Source organism: Pseudophryne corroboree, chromosome 9 (genome assembly GCF_028390025.1).
Source record: "Pseudophryne corroboree isolate aPseCor3 chromosome 9, aPseCor3.hap2, whole genome shotgun sequence".
In the NCBI taxonomy this organism is placed as follows: domain Eukaryota; kingdom Metazoa; phylum Chordata; class Amphibia; order Anura; family Myobatrachidae; genus Pseudophryne; species Pseudophryne corroboree.
The window spans coordinates 121,735,774-121,749,177 of NC_086452.1; the positions used below are offsets into that span (position 1 = coordinate 121,735,774).

At 45.7% G+C, this 13,404-nt stretch overlaps 1 protein-coding gene across 5 annotated transcripts in view; it reads right to left on the minus strand.

Moving 5' to 3' along the window:
* AXDND1 (axonemal dynein light chain domain containing 1) overlaps positions 1-13,404 on the minus strand; it is a 254,349-nt gene that overhangs the window by 106,428 nt on the left and 134,517 nt on the right. For all 5 annotated transcript variants that reach the window (XM_063939813.1, XM_063939816.1, XM_063939814.1 and 2 more), the window contains one exon: positions 12,926-13,011. In XM_063939813.1, coding sequence (XP_063795883.1) covers positions 12,926-13,011 — 86 coding nt within the window. The remainder of the gene's footprint in view (positions 1-12,925; positions 13,012-13,404) is intronic.

A 13,404-nucleotide genomic window follows, 5' to 3' on the forward strand; every position in this document is an offset into this window, starting at 1 on the left:
GAAGGCATTTGACAGACTACATTGGGGATATCTCTATGCAGTCCCTGGGAAATTTGGGATTAGGGGTAGAGCTTTGTTCTCTATAGCAGCACTGTACTCTAGCCCGACTGCCAAGGTCTTTGTGAATGGTATTCTTTTCTCCTTGTTTCAGATTACGAGCGGTACTCGCCAAGGCTGCCTGCTTTCCCCATTCGTTTTTGCACTAGCGATAGAGTCCCTAGTGGAAGCCATCCAAACTAATGTGTAGGGACGAGGTCCAGTTATCTTTGCCCGTGAATATGAAATTAGTCTTGTTGCGGATGACGTGCTCCTCACACTAGTGCACCCTGAAACATCACTTCGACATCTACATATGATTTTGGAGGAAAAAGTCTCCTTTTATAAGCTGAATACTTCCAAAACAGAAGCCGTCTCGATTATTTTTTCCCCAGACCCCTATTGCAATCCCTGAAATCTCAGTATGAGTATGCTTGGCCGGAGAGGAGCCTAAAATATCTTGGGATTCAGATCACCGCAAGGATCTCAGATCTTATACCATAATGTAACTACCCACCTCTTCTGAGTAAAATATCCTTACTACTGACAGATTGGATGATGCACCACGTGACCTGGATGCGTCGTATTGCAGCCCTAAAAATGATAATACTACACAAATTATTGTATTTGTTCTGAACCATCCCTATTTTGATCCCTAAATCTTTAATATCCAAGTTTAATTCAGTTTTCACAAGATATGTATGGAAGAGAACAAAACCTAGGTTGGCTCATAGTACGATGTCACTTCCAAAAAGGCGGGTGGTTTGGGGTTCCCGAATATCCGCCCATATCAGTTAGTAAGTATTCTCTCCCCGTTGGGTGCATGGACGATAGAGGACAATCCTAAATCATGGGTTCTTTTGGAAAAAGGCTTAATTTCTCCGTTTCCCATAACGGATGTACTATGGCTTCCAGAGTCAGAGGGTTTACATCTTCTTACCCATTCTATGGTGGTGCTATCATCACAAAAGGTTTGATTGGAACTGGTGTCTAAAATGGATGATACCTCTCTTCCATCCACCAGCCTGTCGTTAGTTGGCATTGCCTTCCTGATCCCAGACTTAAAATTGAACGTCTGGGTATCTCACGGCCGGCTTGCGCTTGGTGGGGCTACCACAGATGGTATTCTACTGCCTTATAGCCAACTTCAAACTCAATTTTCCCTTTCCTCTAGGGACTTTTATAAATACTTACAATTACGTGACTGGTTATACAGCACCACAATATCGCCCCATAGAGCTTCCTCAATACCTAATATTTGTGAGAATTAGTTGCTAGAGTTGATAATAAGGGTGGTATAACAAGGTGGTATAATTTCCTTATTGGCCTACATTCTCCCACGAAATTAACCTCCCTTGTTAAGTGGGAAAACGATCTCACAAGCACGATTACTGATGAGGATTGGCAGGGGGTTTTCCATACTTGTTTCCATTTATCTAAATGTATGTCTCACATAGAGCATTTCTATAAGTTTCTGCACCGCCTCTATTTAACCCCATCAAGGCTCCATACCATTTGGCCATCCATCTCCAATATGTGCTGGCGTAATTGTAGCAATGTCAGAACGTTGTTACATGTTTTTTGGTCCACCCTGAATTAGCCTTACTCCATCTGTTTCAAGGTGATTTCCCGCCAAATGATCGATATTTGATGGGCCACATCTTAATATCAAGTAAACTCCTGACCGCACAAAACTGGCGCACATCCCGTATCCCCACTATAGCAGCGGTTGAAGCCGTCATCCAGTCCCATTATGAATTTGAAGCAGCAGGTGTACCCTATTCCCCTCTATCATCAAGCCACCTTCTCCGCTGGTTATCCTGGCTTACGTATAGGTCTCATACCTTAGTGTGATAGACCCTCTGTACCGTTAGTTCCTGTCGACTCGTTGTGGGCCTTTGTTGCTGTGTTGATGATGTTATGCTGATGTTATGCTGATGTTATACCCTACGTTTATATATTGACTAACTATTATGTACTGGAATGTATAAACCTATGTCTAATGTTAATGTGGACCTGTGTGGAAAGAGTACAGAGTAACCTTGTCTGTATCAGTATTATATTGACCCCTTCCCCCAATTCCCTTTCCTTCTTTTTTCTGTATCCCTCTCCTTCCCCTCATATGTTATAATCTCTTTAATAAAAAGCTAATTTTAAAAAACAAACAAAAACAAACCCGTAGGGCTCTATTTAATAGGATTTTAATACCTACCGGTAAATCCTTTTCTCTTAGTCCGTAGAGGATGCTGGGGTTCCAAAAAGATCATGGGGTATAGACGGGATCCGCAGGAAACATGGGCACACTATAAGACTTTGAATGGGTGTGAACTGGCTCCTCCCTCTATGCCCCTCCTCCAGACCTCAGTTAGAAAACTGTGCCCAGAGAGACGGGCATTTAGAGGAAAGAATTTATTGTTTAAACACGGTGAGTGTCATACCAGCTCACACCTCAAACATGCCGCAGAACGTGGCATTCAATAGAACACCAGCTGACGGCATGGAAAAACCATACAGCAAAATGCTGACCGAAAACGTAACACAACTTGTGTGTATCATGACCGATAATCACATATCGCATGTCATGGCACGAATAACTGCAGCAACAGACTTGACTGCAAAGAAACACTACATGAGTGTAACGACAACCAATAGCTGCAGATACAGTATGCACTGGGACGCGCGTCCAGCATCCTCTACGGACTAAGAGAAAAGGATTTACCGGTAGGTATTAAAATCCTATTTTCTCCTACATCCTAGAGGATGCTGGGGTTCCAAAAAGACCATGGGGTTTATACCAAAGCTCCAGACCGGGCGGGAGACTGCGGACAACTCTGCAGCACCGATTGAGCAACCTGAGGCCCTCATCAGCCAGGGTATCAAACTTGTAGAACTTAGGAAAAATTTTTGAACCCGACCAAGTAGCCGCTCGGCAAAGTTGAACCGCCGAGACTCCACGGGCATCCGCCCAAGAAGAGCCCACCTTCCTGGTAGAATGGGCCTTCACCGACTTTGGTAACGGCAATCCAGCCGTAGAATGAGCCTGCCGAATCGTATCACAGATCCAGCGTGCAATAGTCTGCTTAGAAGCAGGAGCCCCAATTTTGTTGGGAGCATACAGGATAAACAGAGCCTCTGTTTCCCCAATCTGATCCGTTCTGGCGACTCAAATATTCAAAGCTCTGACTACCACAAGAGACCTCGAATCAGCCAAGGCTTAAGCAGCCCCAGGCACCACAATAGGTTGGTTCCTGTGAAAACGCAGAAAACACTTTAGGCAGAAACTGTTGCCAATTTCTCAATTCCTCTCTATCCACAAGGAAGATTAAAGAGGGCTCTTGTGAGGCAAAGCCGCCAATTCTGACACCCGCCTTGCGGACGCCAATGCCAATAGCCTGACCACTTTTCAAGAGAGAACTTTTTACCTTACGTAAAGGTTACAACCAGTGTGACATAAGAAACTGCAACACCACATTAAGGTCCCATGGTGCCTCCGGGGGCACAAATGGAGGTTGGAAGTGCAGCACTCCTTTCACGAAAGTCCGAACTTTTGGAAAGGTGGCCCATTCTTTTTCTTTTTTTTAAATTGATAAGGCCGAAACCTGCACTTTAATGGAGCCTAGCCTTAGGCCTGCATCCACACCTGCATGGAAAAAAATGGAGAAAACGACCCAGCCGAAATTCTTCCGTAGGAGCCTTCTTGGATTCGCACCAAGACACATACTTCCTCCAAAAACGGTGGTAAATATTCGCCGTTACTCCTTTACTAGCCTGAAGCAATGTGGAAATGACTTTACCGGCAATACCCTTTCGGGCCAGGATATGGCGTTCAACCGCCAAGCCGTCAAACGCAGCCCCGGTAAATCTTGGTACACGCCCTGTCCTTGCTGTAACAGGACCACTCTTAGAGGAAGAGGCCAGGGATCTTCTGAGTAAGTCTTGAAGATCTGGATACCAAGCCCTCCTTGGCTAGACCGGAACAATGAGGATCACCTGAATCTTTGTTTTCCTTATGGTTATCACCTTCGGAAAGAGTGAAAGTGGAGAGAACACATAGATCGACTGAAACACCCAAGGTGTCACGAGGGGGTCCACTGCTATAGCTTAAGTGTCCCTTGGCGTGGACCAACATCCCCTAAGTATCCTGTTGAGGCGAAAAAACGCCCTCACGTCTAATCGAGAAATTCCCCAAAGACTTGTCATTTCTGTGAACTTCTTGATGAAGACCCCACTCTCCTGGATGAAGATCGTGCTGAGGAAGTCTATTTCTCCGTTGTCATCACCCGGAACGACGACCTATAATAGAGTGTTTACCTGCCTTTCCACTCATTGGAAACTTTTGTGGCTTCCACCATTTCCGCTCTGCTCCTCATTCCGCCCTAGTGGCTTACTTACGCCACTGCTGTTTAGTCGTCCGACAGAATTAAGACGGCAGAACATGAAGAAGATGTTCCGTTGTAAATAGTTCTTAATCCAAGAATGCTTATTGCAGGCAAGCTTTTCGGCTTGACCTTTCCCCTTGGGAATTCTTCCCTTGGAAAAACTGCTCCCCAGCCTCGGAGACTTGTATCCATGGACACCAGGATCTAATCCTGGATCCCGAACCATCGTCCCTGTAGGAGGTGAGAACTATGAAGCCACCACAGGAGAGATATCCTGGTCCTGTAAAACAGGAATATTTACCGGTGCATGTGCAGGTAAGACCCGGACCATATGTCCAACTGGTCCCGCAAAACCACCCTGGCATTTGACCTGCTCACCGAATGGCCTTGTAGGCCGTAACCATCTTCCGCATCAACGATAGGTATCGACGGGTTTACACTGTTGCAAACCTGATCCGACTCTGGATCATCAGATCTCTTTCCACAGGAAAAAACAAACTCTTAACCGATGAGTATCCAAACTTATTCCCAACTCCGACCTCAGCGTCGTTGGGATCAACAGCGATTCTTTGTGACGAAGATCTGTCAGAGAGAAACAACGAATTTTACCATTTGTTTCTTGACCTTGCCGTAGTCAGGAGAGCGTCTCAGTACAGAAAAATAATGGCTCTTGCTGTAGAAGGAAACCATCATACCACCATCACTCTGGTGAACTGGCAATAACAATCCTGAATAGCAAAAATAGGTAAATTTAACGCGGATGACACCGCACTTAAAACCTCTTTCTTCTTTTACAGGTCGGAAATCCCTGCCCTGAGAGATTCCAACTTGTAGTTCTAACTTCTTAAGACGAAATCTTTTGGGGATTGTTCTGACCGAGCTGTCCGGTCTCAGAAGCACGAAAAAGCCTGAATAACAGCTTATTCCTTTTTTTTTTTTTATGACAGGGACAGCAGGACAATGTCCTTATCCTGAACCAAGCCTTGTATGGCGTCGCCTACTACCTCTCCGTCCATAGAAGAATCGGTAAGATCTATTTTAAAAATCAGCGAGGGGAATCATCTGGAAACTCGAGTATGTCCCCCTATGGACTGTATTCTTAACCCACTGTGTCAAGTCCATTCCAGGACTGACTGAGGAGTATTAGACGAGTTCCCACCGGTGAGGGCTCCAGCAAGATAGACCCAGCGATCTGCGGTGGACGTGGTAGAAACAGAGGACGATATCTTGCTCTGCGAACTTGAAAAGGCCGCAGACCTCTTACCTTTTCAACTTCCTCTACCTGCAAAGAATGGGAAAACAAAACGGTATCCAACCGGTCAAAATGACTGCATCCCACAAAAAATGCGTCACCAACCGTTGTGAGGGAACATAGCTCAGGACGGTAGACATACCAGTGGTATCTGCCGAGATCCACTTAACCAAGCCATCCCCTAACCAGATTATCCCTTCATAGGGAAGATGCCCCAGTATTTCTTGGAGTCAGTGCATCTTGTAGTCGCACGGCAGCATGCTGCAATGTTCTAGATAAGACACAAGGAATATCCCATTTCTCCCCAGGGTAATTATATCGGATAACAAGGTAACCGACCATCTTTGAATCCAAGTACAACCCCATGCGCATGTAATGCAAATATCATCAAAGCATATAATTAAAATTATAATTTAGCTTCCTGTATACGATCCTTGGTGACAGGGCCCCGTGTAGATCAGGGGTAGACATTCACTTTATTCTATCAACGGCGGGAGAAGAATAAATACTCGGACTCCTCGTGAGGATTCGAGACCATCTTGTCACGGCTGACCTAGAGCTTTATCAACAGAGCGACCAGCACATGAGAAAGAATAACTTTACTTCAGCATTCATAATAAATTGTAATACAGGTTGAGTATCCCATATCCAAATATTCCGAAATACGGAATATTCCGAAATACGGAATTTGTTGAGTGAGAGTGAAATAGTGAAACCTTTGTTTTTTGATGGCTCACTGTACACAAACTTTATTTAATACACAAAGTTATTAAAAATATTGTATTAAATGACCTTCAGGCTGTGTGTATAAGGTGTATATGAAACATTAATGAATTGTGTGAATGTAGACACACTTTGTTTAATGCACAAAGTTATAAAAAATACTGGCTAAAATAACCTACTGGCTGTGTGTATAAGGTGTATATGTAACATAAATGCATTCTGTGCTTATAATTAGGTCCCATCACCATGATATCTCATTATGGTATGCAATTATTCCAAAATACGGAAAAATCCCATATCCAAAATACCTCTGGTCCCAAGCATTTTGGATAAGGGATACTCAACCTGTATAACCATACACATTTAAATACACATATATACACATATATATATATATATATATATATGTATGTATATATATATATATATATATATATATAATCTGTCAGGAACATCAGGGTCCCTAGTGACATTTATGTGTTCTGAATGTGTATGAACTTCTACTGAATGCCAATGTTGCGGTTCGAATTAGGAAACATTATGGCCATCATAGGACATAGTACTCGTGTCGACGACAGGGAGTAGTGACTGGGCAAAATAACATTCTTGTGCCCCATGAGGGATCTGAGAGAAACATATACCTAATTTCACTAGGACGCCCCCACAAAATACTATCACGTCTGTGCTCGAGCTACAGCCCACTGCAACGTACCATATATATATATACCTACAGGTATAGGTTTCTTATATATTTTTACACCCAGTCATCATAGTTGGTTCCGACAGGGTCACCCACATACTTCTGTGTTCCCCAAACAGTGCTTACTTTGGCAAAGCTTACCACTACTGACATGCTGACACTTAATATCATGAATCAAGTACCATCTGGAGTCGGCACTGCCGACAGAGGGATACCCATATCTGTTTGCGGTAGATCACTCACACATGTCGACACACGTGTACTAAACACCCACCAGCATTGCTAACATGGGCAGATTTCTGACAGGGAAACCACAGAAAACTCTAACCAACTCTGTGTACACACGCACATTATATACATATATCTATAGTGCCTCATGGTGAACCTATAATTGCACTACATAACTGTGCCCCTCCCTTCCCCCCCTCAGTTTACACTGTTAGGTGTTTTGGCGGGCCCAGCATCTCTGTGAGGAGAAAATGGCGCTGTACAGAGTTGTGAGGGCTAAGCCACGCCCCCTTCTCGGCGCTCTTCAGCCCTGCTATCTTTTTACAGTTTTATACTGGCGGGGGTCCGTATACAGTGCTTATGCACTGTATACATCTTTGCCAGGGTTAAACTGTGAGGTATATTGCTGCCCAGGGCGCCCCCCTGCGCCCTGCATCCTTGTAGTGCCGTTGGTATGTGGGAGCAATGGCACGCAGCGCGACCGCTGCGCGTTACCTCCGAGACTCTGAAGTCTTCTGCCGTCACTGAAGTCTTCTGTTCTTCTAATACTCACCCGGCTTCTTTCTTCTGGCTCTGTGAGGGGGGTGACGGCGTGGCTCCGGGAACAGGCAGCTAGGCGAACCAAGTGATCGAACCCTCTGGAGCTAATGGTGTCCAGTAGCCTAAGAAGCAGAGCCTTTGAACTCAGAAGAAGTAGGTCTGCTTCTCTCCCCTCATTCCCATGAAGGAGGGAGCCTGTAGCCAACAGGTCTCCCTGAAAATAAGAAACCTAACATATAGTCTTTTCAGAGAAACTCAGGAGAGCTCCCCTAGTGTGTGTCCAGTCTCCTCTAGGCACAGAGTCTAACTGAGGTCTGGAGGAGGGGCATAGAGGGAGGAGCCAGTTCACACCCATTCAAAGTCTTATAGTGTGCCCATGTTTCCTGCGGATCCCGTCTATACCCCATGGTCTTTTTGGAACCCCTGCATCCTCTAGGACGTAGGAGAAATTATAATTTGCTGCCAGCACCTGAAAATAAAGATTCATTATCACCACAATTAGCTGCAATAAGAAATCTTTATTCTTTCAGATGTATTAATGATTAGTTGCTGGGACATGTGCTCCAATAGGAGCCAACCCTGGTGACCACTGATAAGTAATATGATCACATTACTTCCTCCTTTGCCCCCTTAGTTGCGCTACTGCAAATGTGCAAACAGACATCAGCACATGTGCATGCCGAAGTTACTATTTTGTCACAAGGCAGCTGGTATGAACTTCCGCCCCTGGGTAAGGATGTAAACCCTAATCATCATCACATCCCCACCATGTACTAAAGTTAACTTGCAGGGACAGTGGTAGTGATAACTACTGTTCCTGCGAGTTACATTCCTGGTATATCAGAGATGTCTTTCACATTTTTGACATTGTGCTTCGGTGTAGGAAATTCAGTCCTAGCACCTGGAGACAATATTAGAGTCCCTATCACATGACCGACTTAAGGGGGTACGCACGGAGAGATCCATGCTTAATTTCTAAGCAATCTGACTAGATTTCTTAGAAATTAAGCACTGATCTCTCCGTGTATGCCCATAGCAGCCTTGCATCGTTATCACCGGTTCCAGATCATCGTTATCACCGGTTCTGCATGCAGGCACAATCTAGTCAGGTCGCTCACTTCACCGCCGTGTGAAGTGAGCGTCTTTCCCGCCCCCCTCTGCTCAGCACACATCGTCCTAAGCGGGGGGAGAGATGTGTGCTGAGCGGTCTGTGCTAGATCGCTCAGCACCACACATCTCTAAGTGTGTACCCCGCTTTAGCTTTATTACTTGCGGAACTTCCACAGGTCAGGAAAGTGGACACCCTGTGTGCAAATAGCCTTGCAGTGCTTTTATGCTACAGGTCATGTGTGGCGCAGGACTAAAGATGCCAGTAGTTTCCTTCTCGGTACCCCCCACTGGCACCGTACCATAGCTGTCAACTGGTAGTCTCTTGGAGTTACATCACTGGACAGTAGGGCAAGATGGATGGTTCTTGCTTAATGCATGTGCCAAGTAGACAATGGACTGTGTTGAACATTAAGCTGATTCAGATGTATTATTAAGTCTAATATGTATTTTTTTTATTTTTTTTGTCAAAGGAGCACAAGTGCCTTCTGTTTCTTAAAGGTAAGATTAGTTATAGAATATTACCTATGAAAGATGTTTAGTCTCATGAAGCAGACAAACAATGGTAAATGCTCGATCATTCCTGGAGATAATTATGTTTCAGGTGCTGGAAAGGGGGAGGGGTCACAGACAAACAGACAGAGAGGGGAGGGGTTGCAAATCCCACCACTACATTTCCCTTCAGCACACTAAAAAAATTACCTATAACCATACCTGAACCTATCTGGTAATAGAAATTCAGAGAATTAGTTTAAACTAATTATCTGAATTTCTATTACCAGATAGGTTCAGGTATGGTTACAGGTAATTTTTTAGTGTGCTGAAGGGAAATGTAGTGGTGGGATTTGCAACCCCTCCCCCCTCTGTCTGTTTGTCTGTGACCCCTCCCCCTTTCCAGCACCTGAAACATAATTATCTCCAGGAATGATCGAGCATTTACCATTGTTTGTCTGCTTGTGTGCGGGAGGCGTTGAATGGGAGCAGTATTTGGAAGGCATGCTGTTCCTTGTAGTGCCAATGGGAGATCCTGGGGGTGGTTCCTAGGTAACTTAGCTCTCTGTCTGGATGTGTTTTAGTAATAGCCTTTATCATGAGGCCTACTGTGACAAATTACATGGCCCTATGTGGGCACTGCCATTATGTAGTGCTAGGACTGCTGACATCGGAGAAGCCGTGAAGTGGCGCAGCAGCTTAAACATGTGTTTGCAAACATGTTGTTAGGGTCTCCTGCCCTGTGCTGCCACGTCGTCATGGCAACCGGGAGACAAGTGCTAGCGGAGTAACCTGAGCGCAGCTGATACTCCGGTTCGGGTCTTTTGCTGTGCAGTGGTTATAGGCTCTGTGCACGGCAGGGGATCCGGTGCTGGTTTTTGTGCTCACAGTCTGTGAGGTCTGAGTGGGGCGTGGACAGCACCTGCTTTATAAGGCCTCTTCTCAGGGTAAGCAGATGCTGCTGAATCTTTGTTGGTTAGTCAGTTCCTGAAAGTTAACCAGTGCTGTGTAGCTTTGTATTTGTTTGTTGCTTACTGCAAATAGGCCTGGGGATTTGGTATTACACTCTGCCAATCCAGACCTAGCAGTAAGACTGGAGTCAGTCGTTTAGCTTGCTGGGGTTCTGTTACTACTCTGTGAACTTAGCAAGTTTGCGGCTGTATTCTAAGACTTGCCTGTCTAATCCTGTCTCACTGTGCTAGGTGTCAGGGGTCAGTTTAGTGGCAGTAAGCTGAACCTGTGCACTGCAAGTGAGAATTAGGATTGTGGAGACTCTCCTTGTGTCTATCATTCCATCTCTGACCAAGGAGTTTACTGCCACACCCGTTGGTAACCCTTTAGGGTTTTGCTGTTGCCCTTAGCAACAGCATTTCGGGTGCTCTACGTATTAAAACACAACATCTTGCTTTTCCCATCTGAGCAGTTCTAATACAAGGGAGATACCCAGTTCCTTAGCCTCTGGGCTTCTCTGTTCACCTTGTGTGTATTTTGTTACCCTATCACCTTCTGTGTACGTTATGTCATATTCCCCAGTCTGTCTGTGAGTCCATTTGTTTTGCATAACTGTTCAAACACCAGTACATTCCTGCAGGCACTGGAGTGCATAACAGTTCTGACACCAGTACTTTCCTGCAGGCACTGGTGTGCATAACACATGTGTAAACTAATTCTCTGAATTTCTATTACCAGATAGGTTCAGGTATGGTTACAGGTCATTTTTTAGTGTGCTGAAGGGAAATGTAGTGGTGGGATTTGCAAACCCTCCCCTCTCTGTCTGTTAGTCTCATGAAGCTTCAGGATGTCCCACAGACCAGTGGCGTCATGAGGTGGGTGCGGGGGGTGCGGCCCGCACCCGGGTGTCACCCTTCAATAGGGTGACACCAAAACGACCTGCACACTCACACGCAGGCACCCCCATCCCCTGACGTGACAAAGCCTGGACCACTCCACGGCTGCGACCACACCCCCTCCTCGACCACACCCCCTCCTCCTAGGCCCCGCCTCCTAAAGCCCGACACTCTCACCTGTCAGTGAAATAGATCAGCAGGCTGCAGCCACAGAGCCGTGCAGGCAGTGCACTGGCCGCCCCTCCCCTCTCCTCCAGATTCCACTCTCTCCTCACTCGGGGCCTGACACTCACAAGCTCCACCCCCCAGACTATACTACAGGAGGAAGGAGCTGCTGCTGCTGCATGATGCCAGGTAATTTCTATAAATGCTCCACTATGAGCAGAATGAATGTGTTAATGGGCATTTGGATATACAAATTGTTGGGTTACTGAGTGCTGGGGGGGAGCAAATTAGGGCTGTGTGAGTGTAGTATGGGTGCCACTGTGTGACTGTAGTATGGGTGCTGTGTAGTTGGGATGTTGTGTGACGTAGTATGGGTGCTGTGTAGTATGGGTACTGTGTGACGTAGTATGGGTGCTGTCACTGCTGTGTAGTATGGGTGCTCCTGTGTGACGTAGTATGGGTGCTCCTGTGTGACGTAGTATGGGTGCTGTGTAGTATGGGTGCTGCTGTGTGAGCATAGTATGGGTGCTGCTGTGTGACGTAGTATGGGTGTTATGGGTGCTGCTGTGTGAGCGTAGTATGGGTGCTGCTGTGTGAGCGTAGTATGGGTGCTACTGTCTGAGTGTAGTATGGGTGCTGTGTGACGTAGTATGGGTGCTGCTGTGTGAGCGTAGTATGGGTGCTATGTACTATGGGTGCTGTGTGAGCGTAGTATGGGTGCTGCTGTGTGAACGTAGTATGGGTGCTGTGTGAGCGTAATATGGGTGCTACTGTGTGAGCGTAGTATGAGTGCTGTGTGACGTAGTATGGGTGCTGCTGTGTGAGCGTAGTATGGGTGCTGTGCGAGTGTAGTATGGGTGCTGCTGTGAAATGTAGTATGGGTGCAGTTTGAGTGTAGTATGGGTGCTTCTGTGTGACATGGTATGGGTGTTGCTTTCTCTAGCATGAGGGGGGCCTAACAGCACAGGGCAAGGCCGCCCGCATGCTGGGTCCGCCTTCCCCGCTAATATGCGAGCGCATTGCTATACGGAGATGCGCTTGCATTTTAAGGTTAGCCCTCTGCCTCCACAGCCTAGATGTGAATGCAGTCACCGGGCCGCCATCTTTTGGATCACAGTAGCTGCGTGTGCCGTCATGCAGCTGCCGCGGTCCACCCCACAAATGGTCTGGAAACGTCTGCGCTGTCCGGACCACATCCCTCAAAAGGTGCGTTGACGCCCCATCACCACCCCCTGCCAGGATTCCGTGTAGTGTGATAGGGGAGGAGGTCCATGGGGGGTGACACCATGAGTTACCACACCGGGTGACACCAACCCTAGTGACGCCTCTGCCACAGACTGCACTGAAAAACACAAATCTTACTAATTGAAAACATAGTTAAACATATATGTTCATAATACACAGCAATTACGGATTAAAAATAAAAAACTGATTTAAAAAAAAAAAAAGTACTCACTCTTCATAATATTCCAACCCCAATACTCCTTTATTCTTCACAATGTAAAATTCCTTTGGGATAAGACTTTCTTCAAAGCCTCCTTCCTATGAAAAACATTTCTTTAGAAACTCTAGGATTTGCACTGTACACTGTGTTGTTATTTCATGACTTAGATTAATATAATTGTTACTTTATTTCTAAAGCATTAATGCATTCCAAAGAGCTACACAGTGAGAAGATAAAGCAAACCTACATAGACTACATTACCCATATAGCCACAGACACCTTAAACATTCTTACTGAATTTAAAGAGTCCATAATAGGTTGTTCATACATTTAAGGTCTCCTTAGAACTAAAGTTATGCTGTAAGATCTGTAAAATCCAGACCCTCCTAACTCCTTATTAGGTAGTGCTTCAGAGTAAGTTAAAAAACACCATACAATGACCAGGAATAGGATTAAAGTAATTCACTCTCCAGATGGGCAGCCATTGCTTA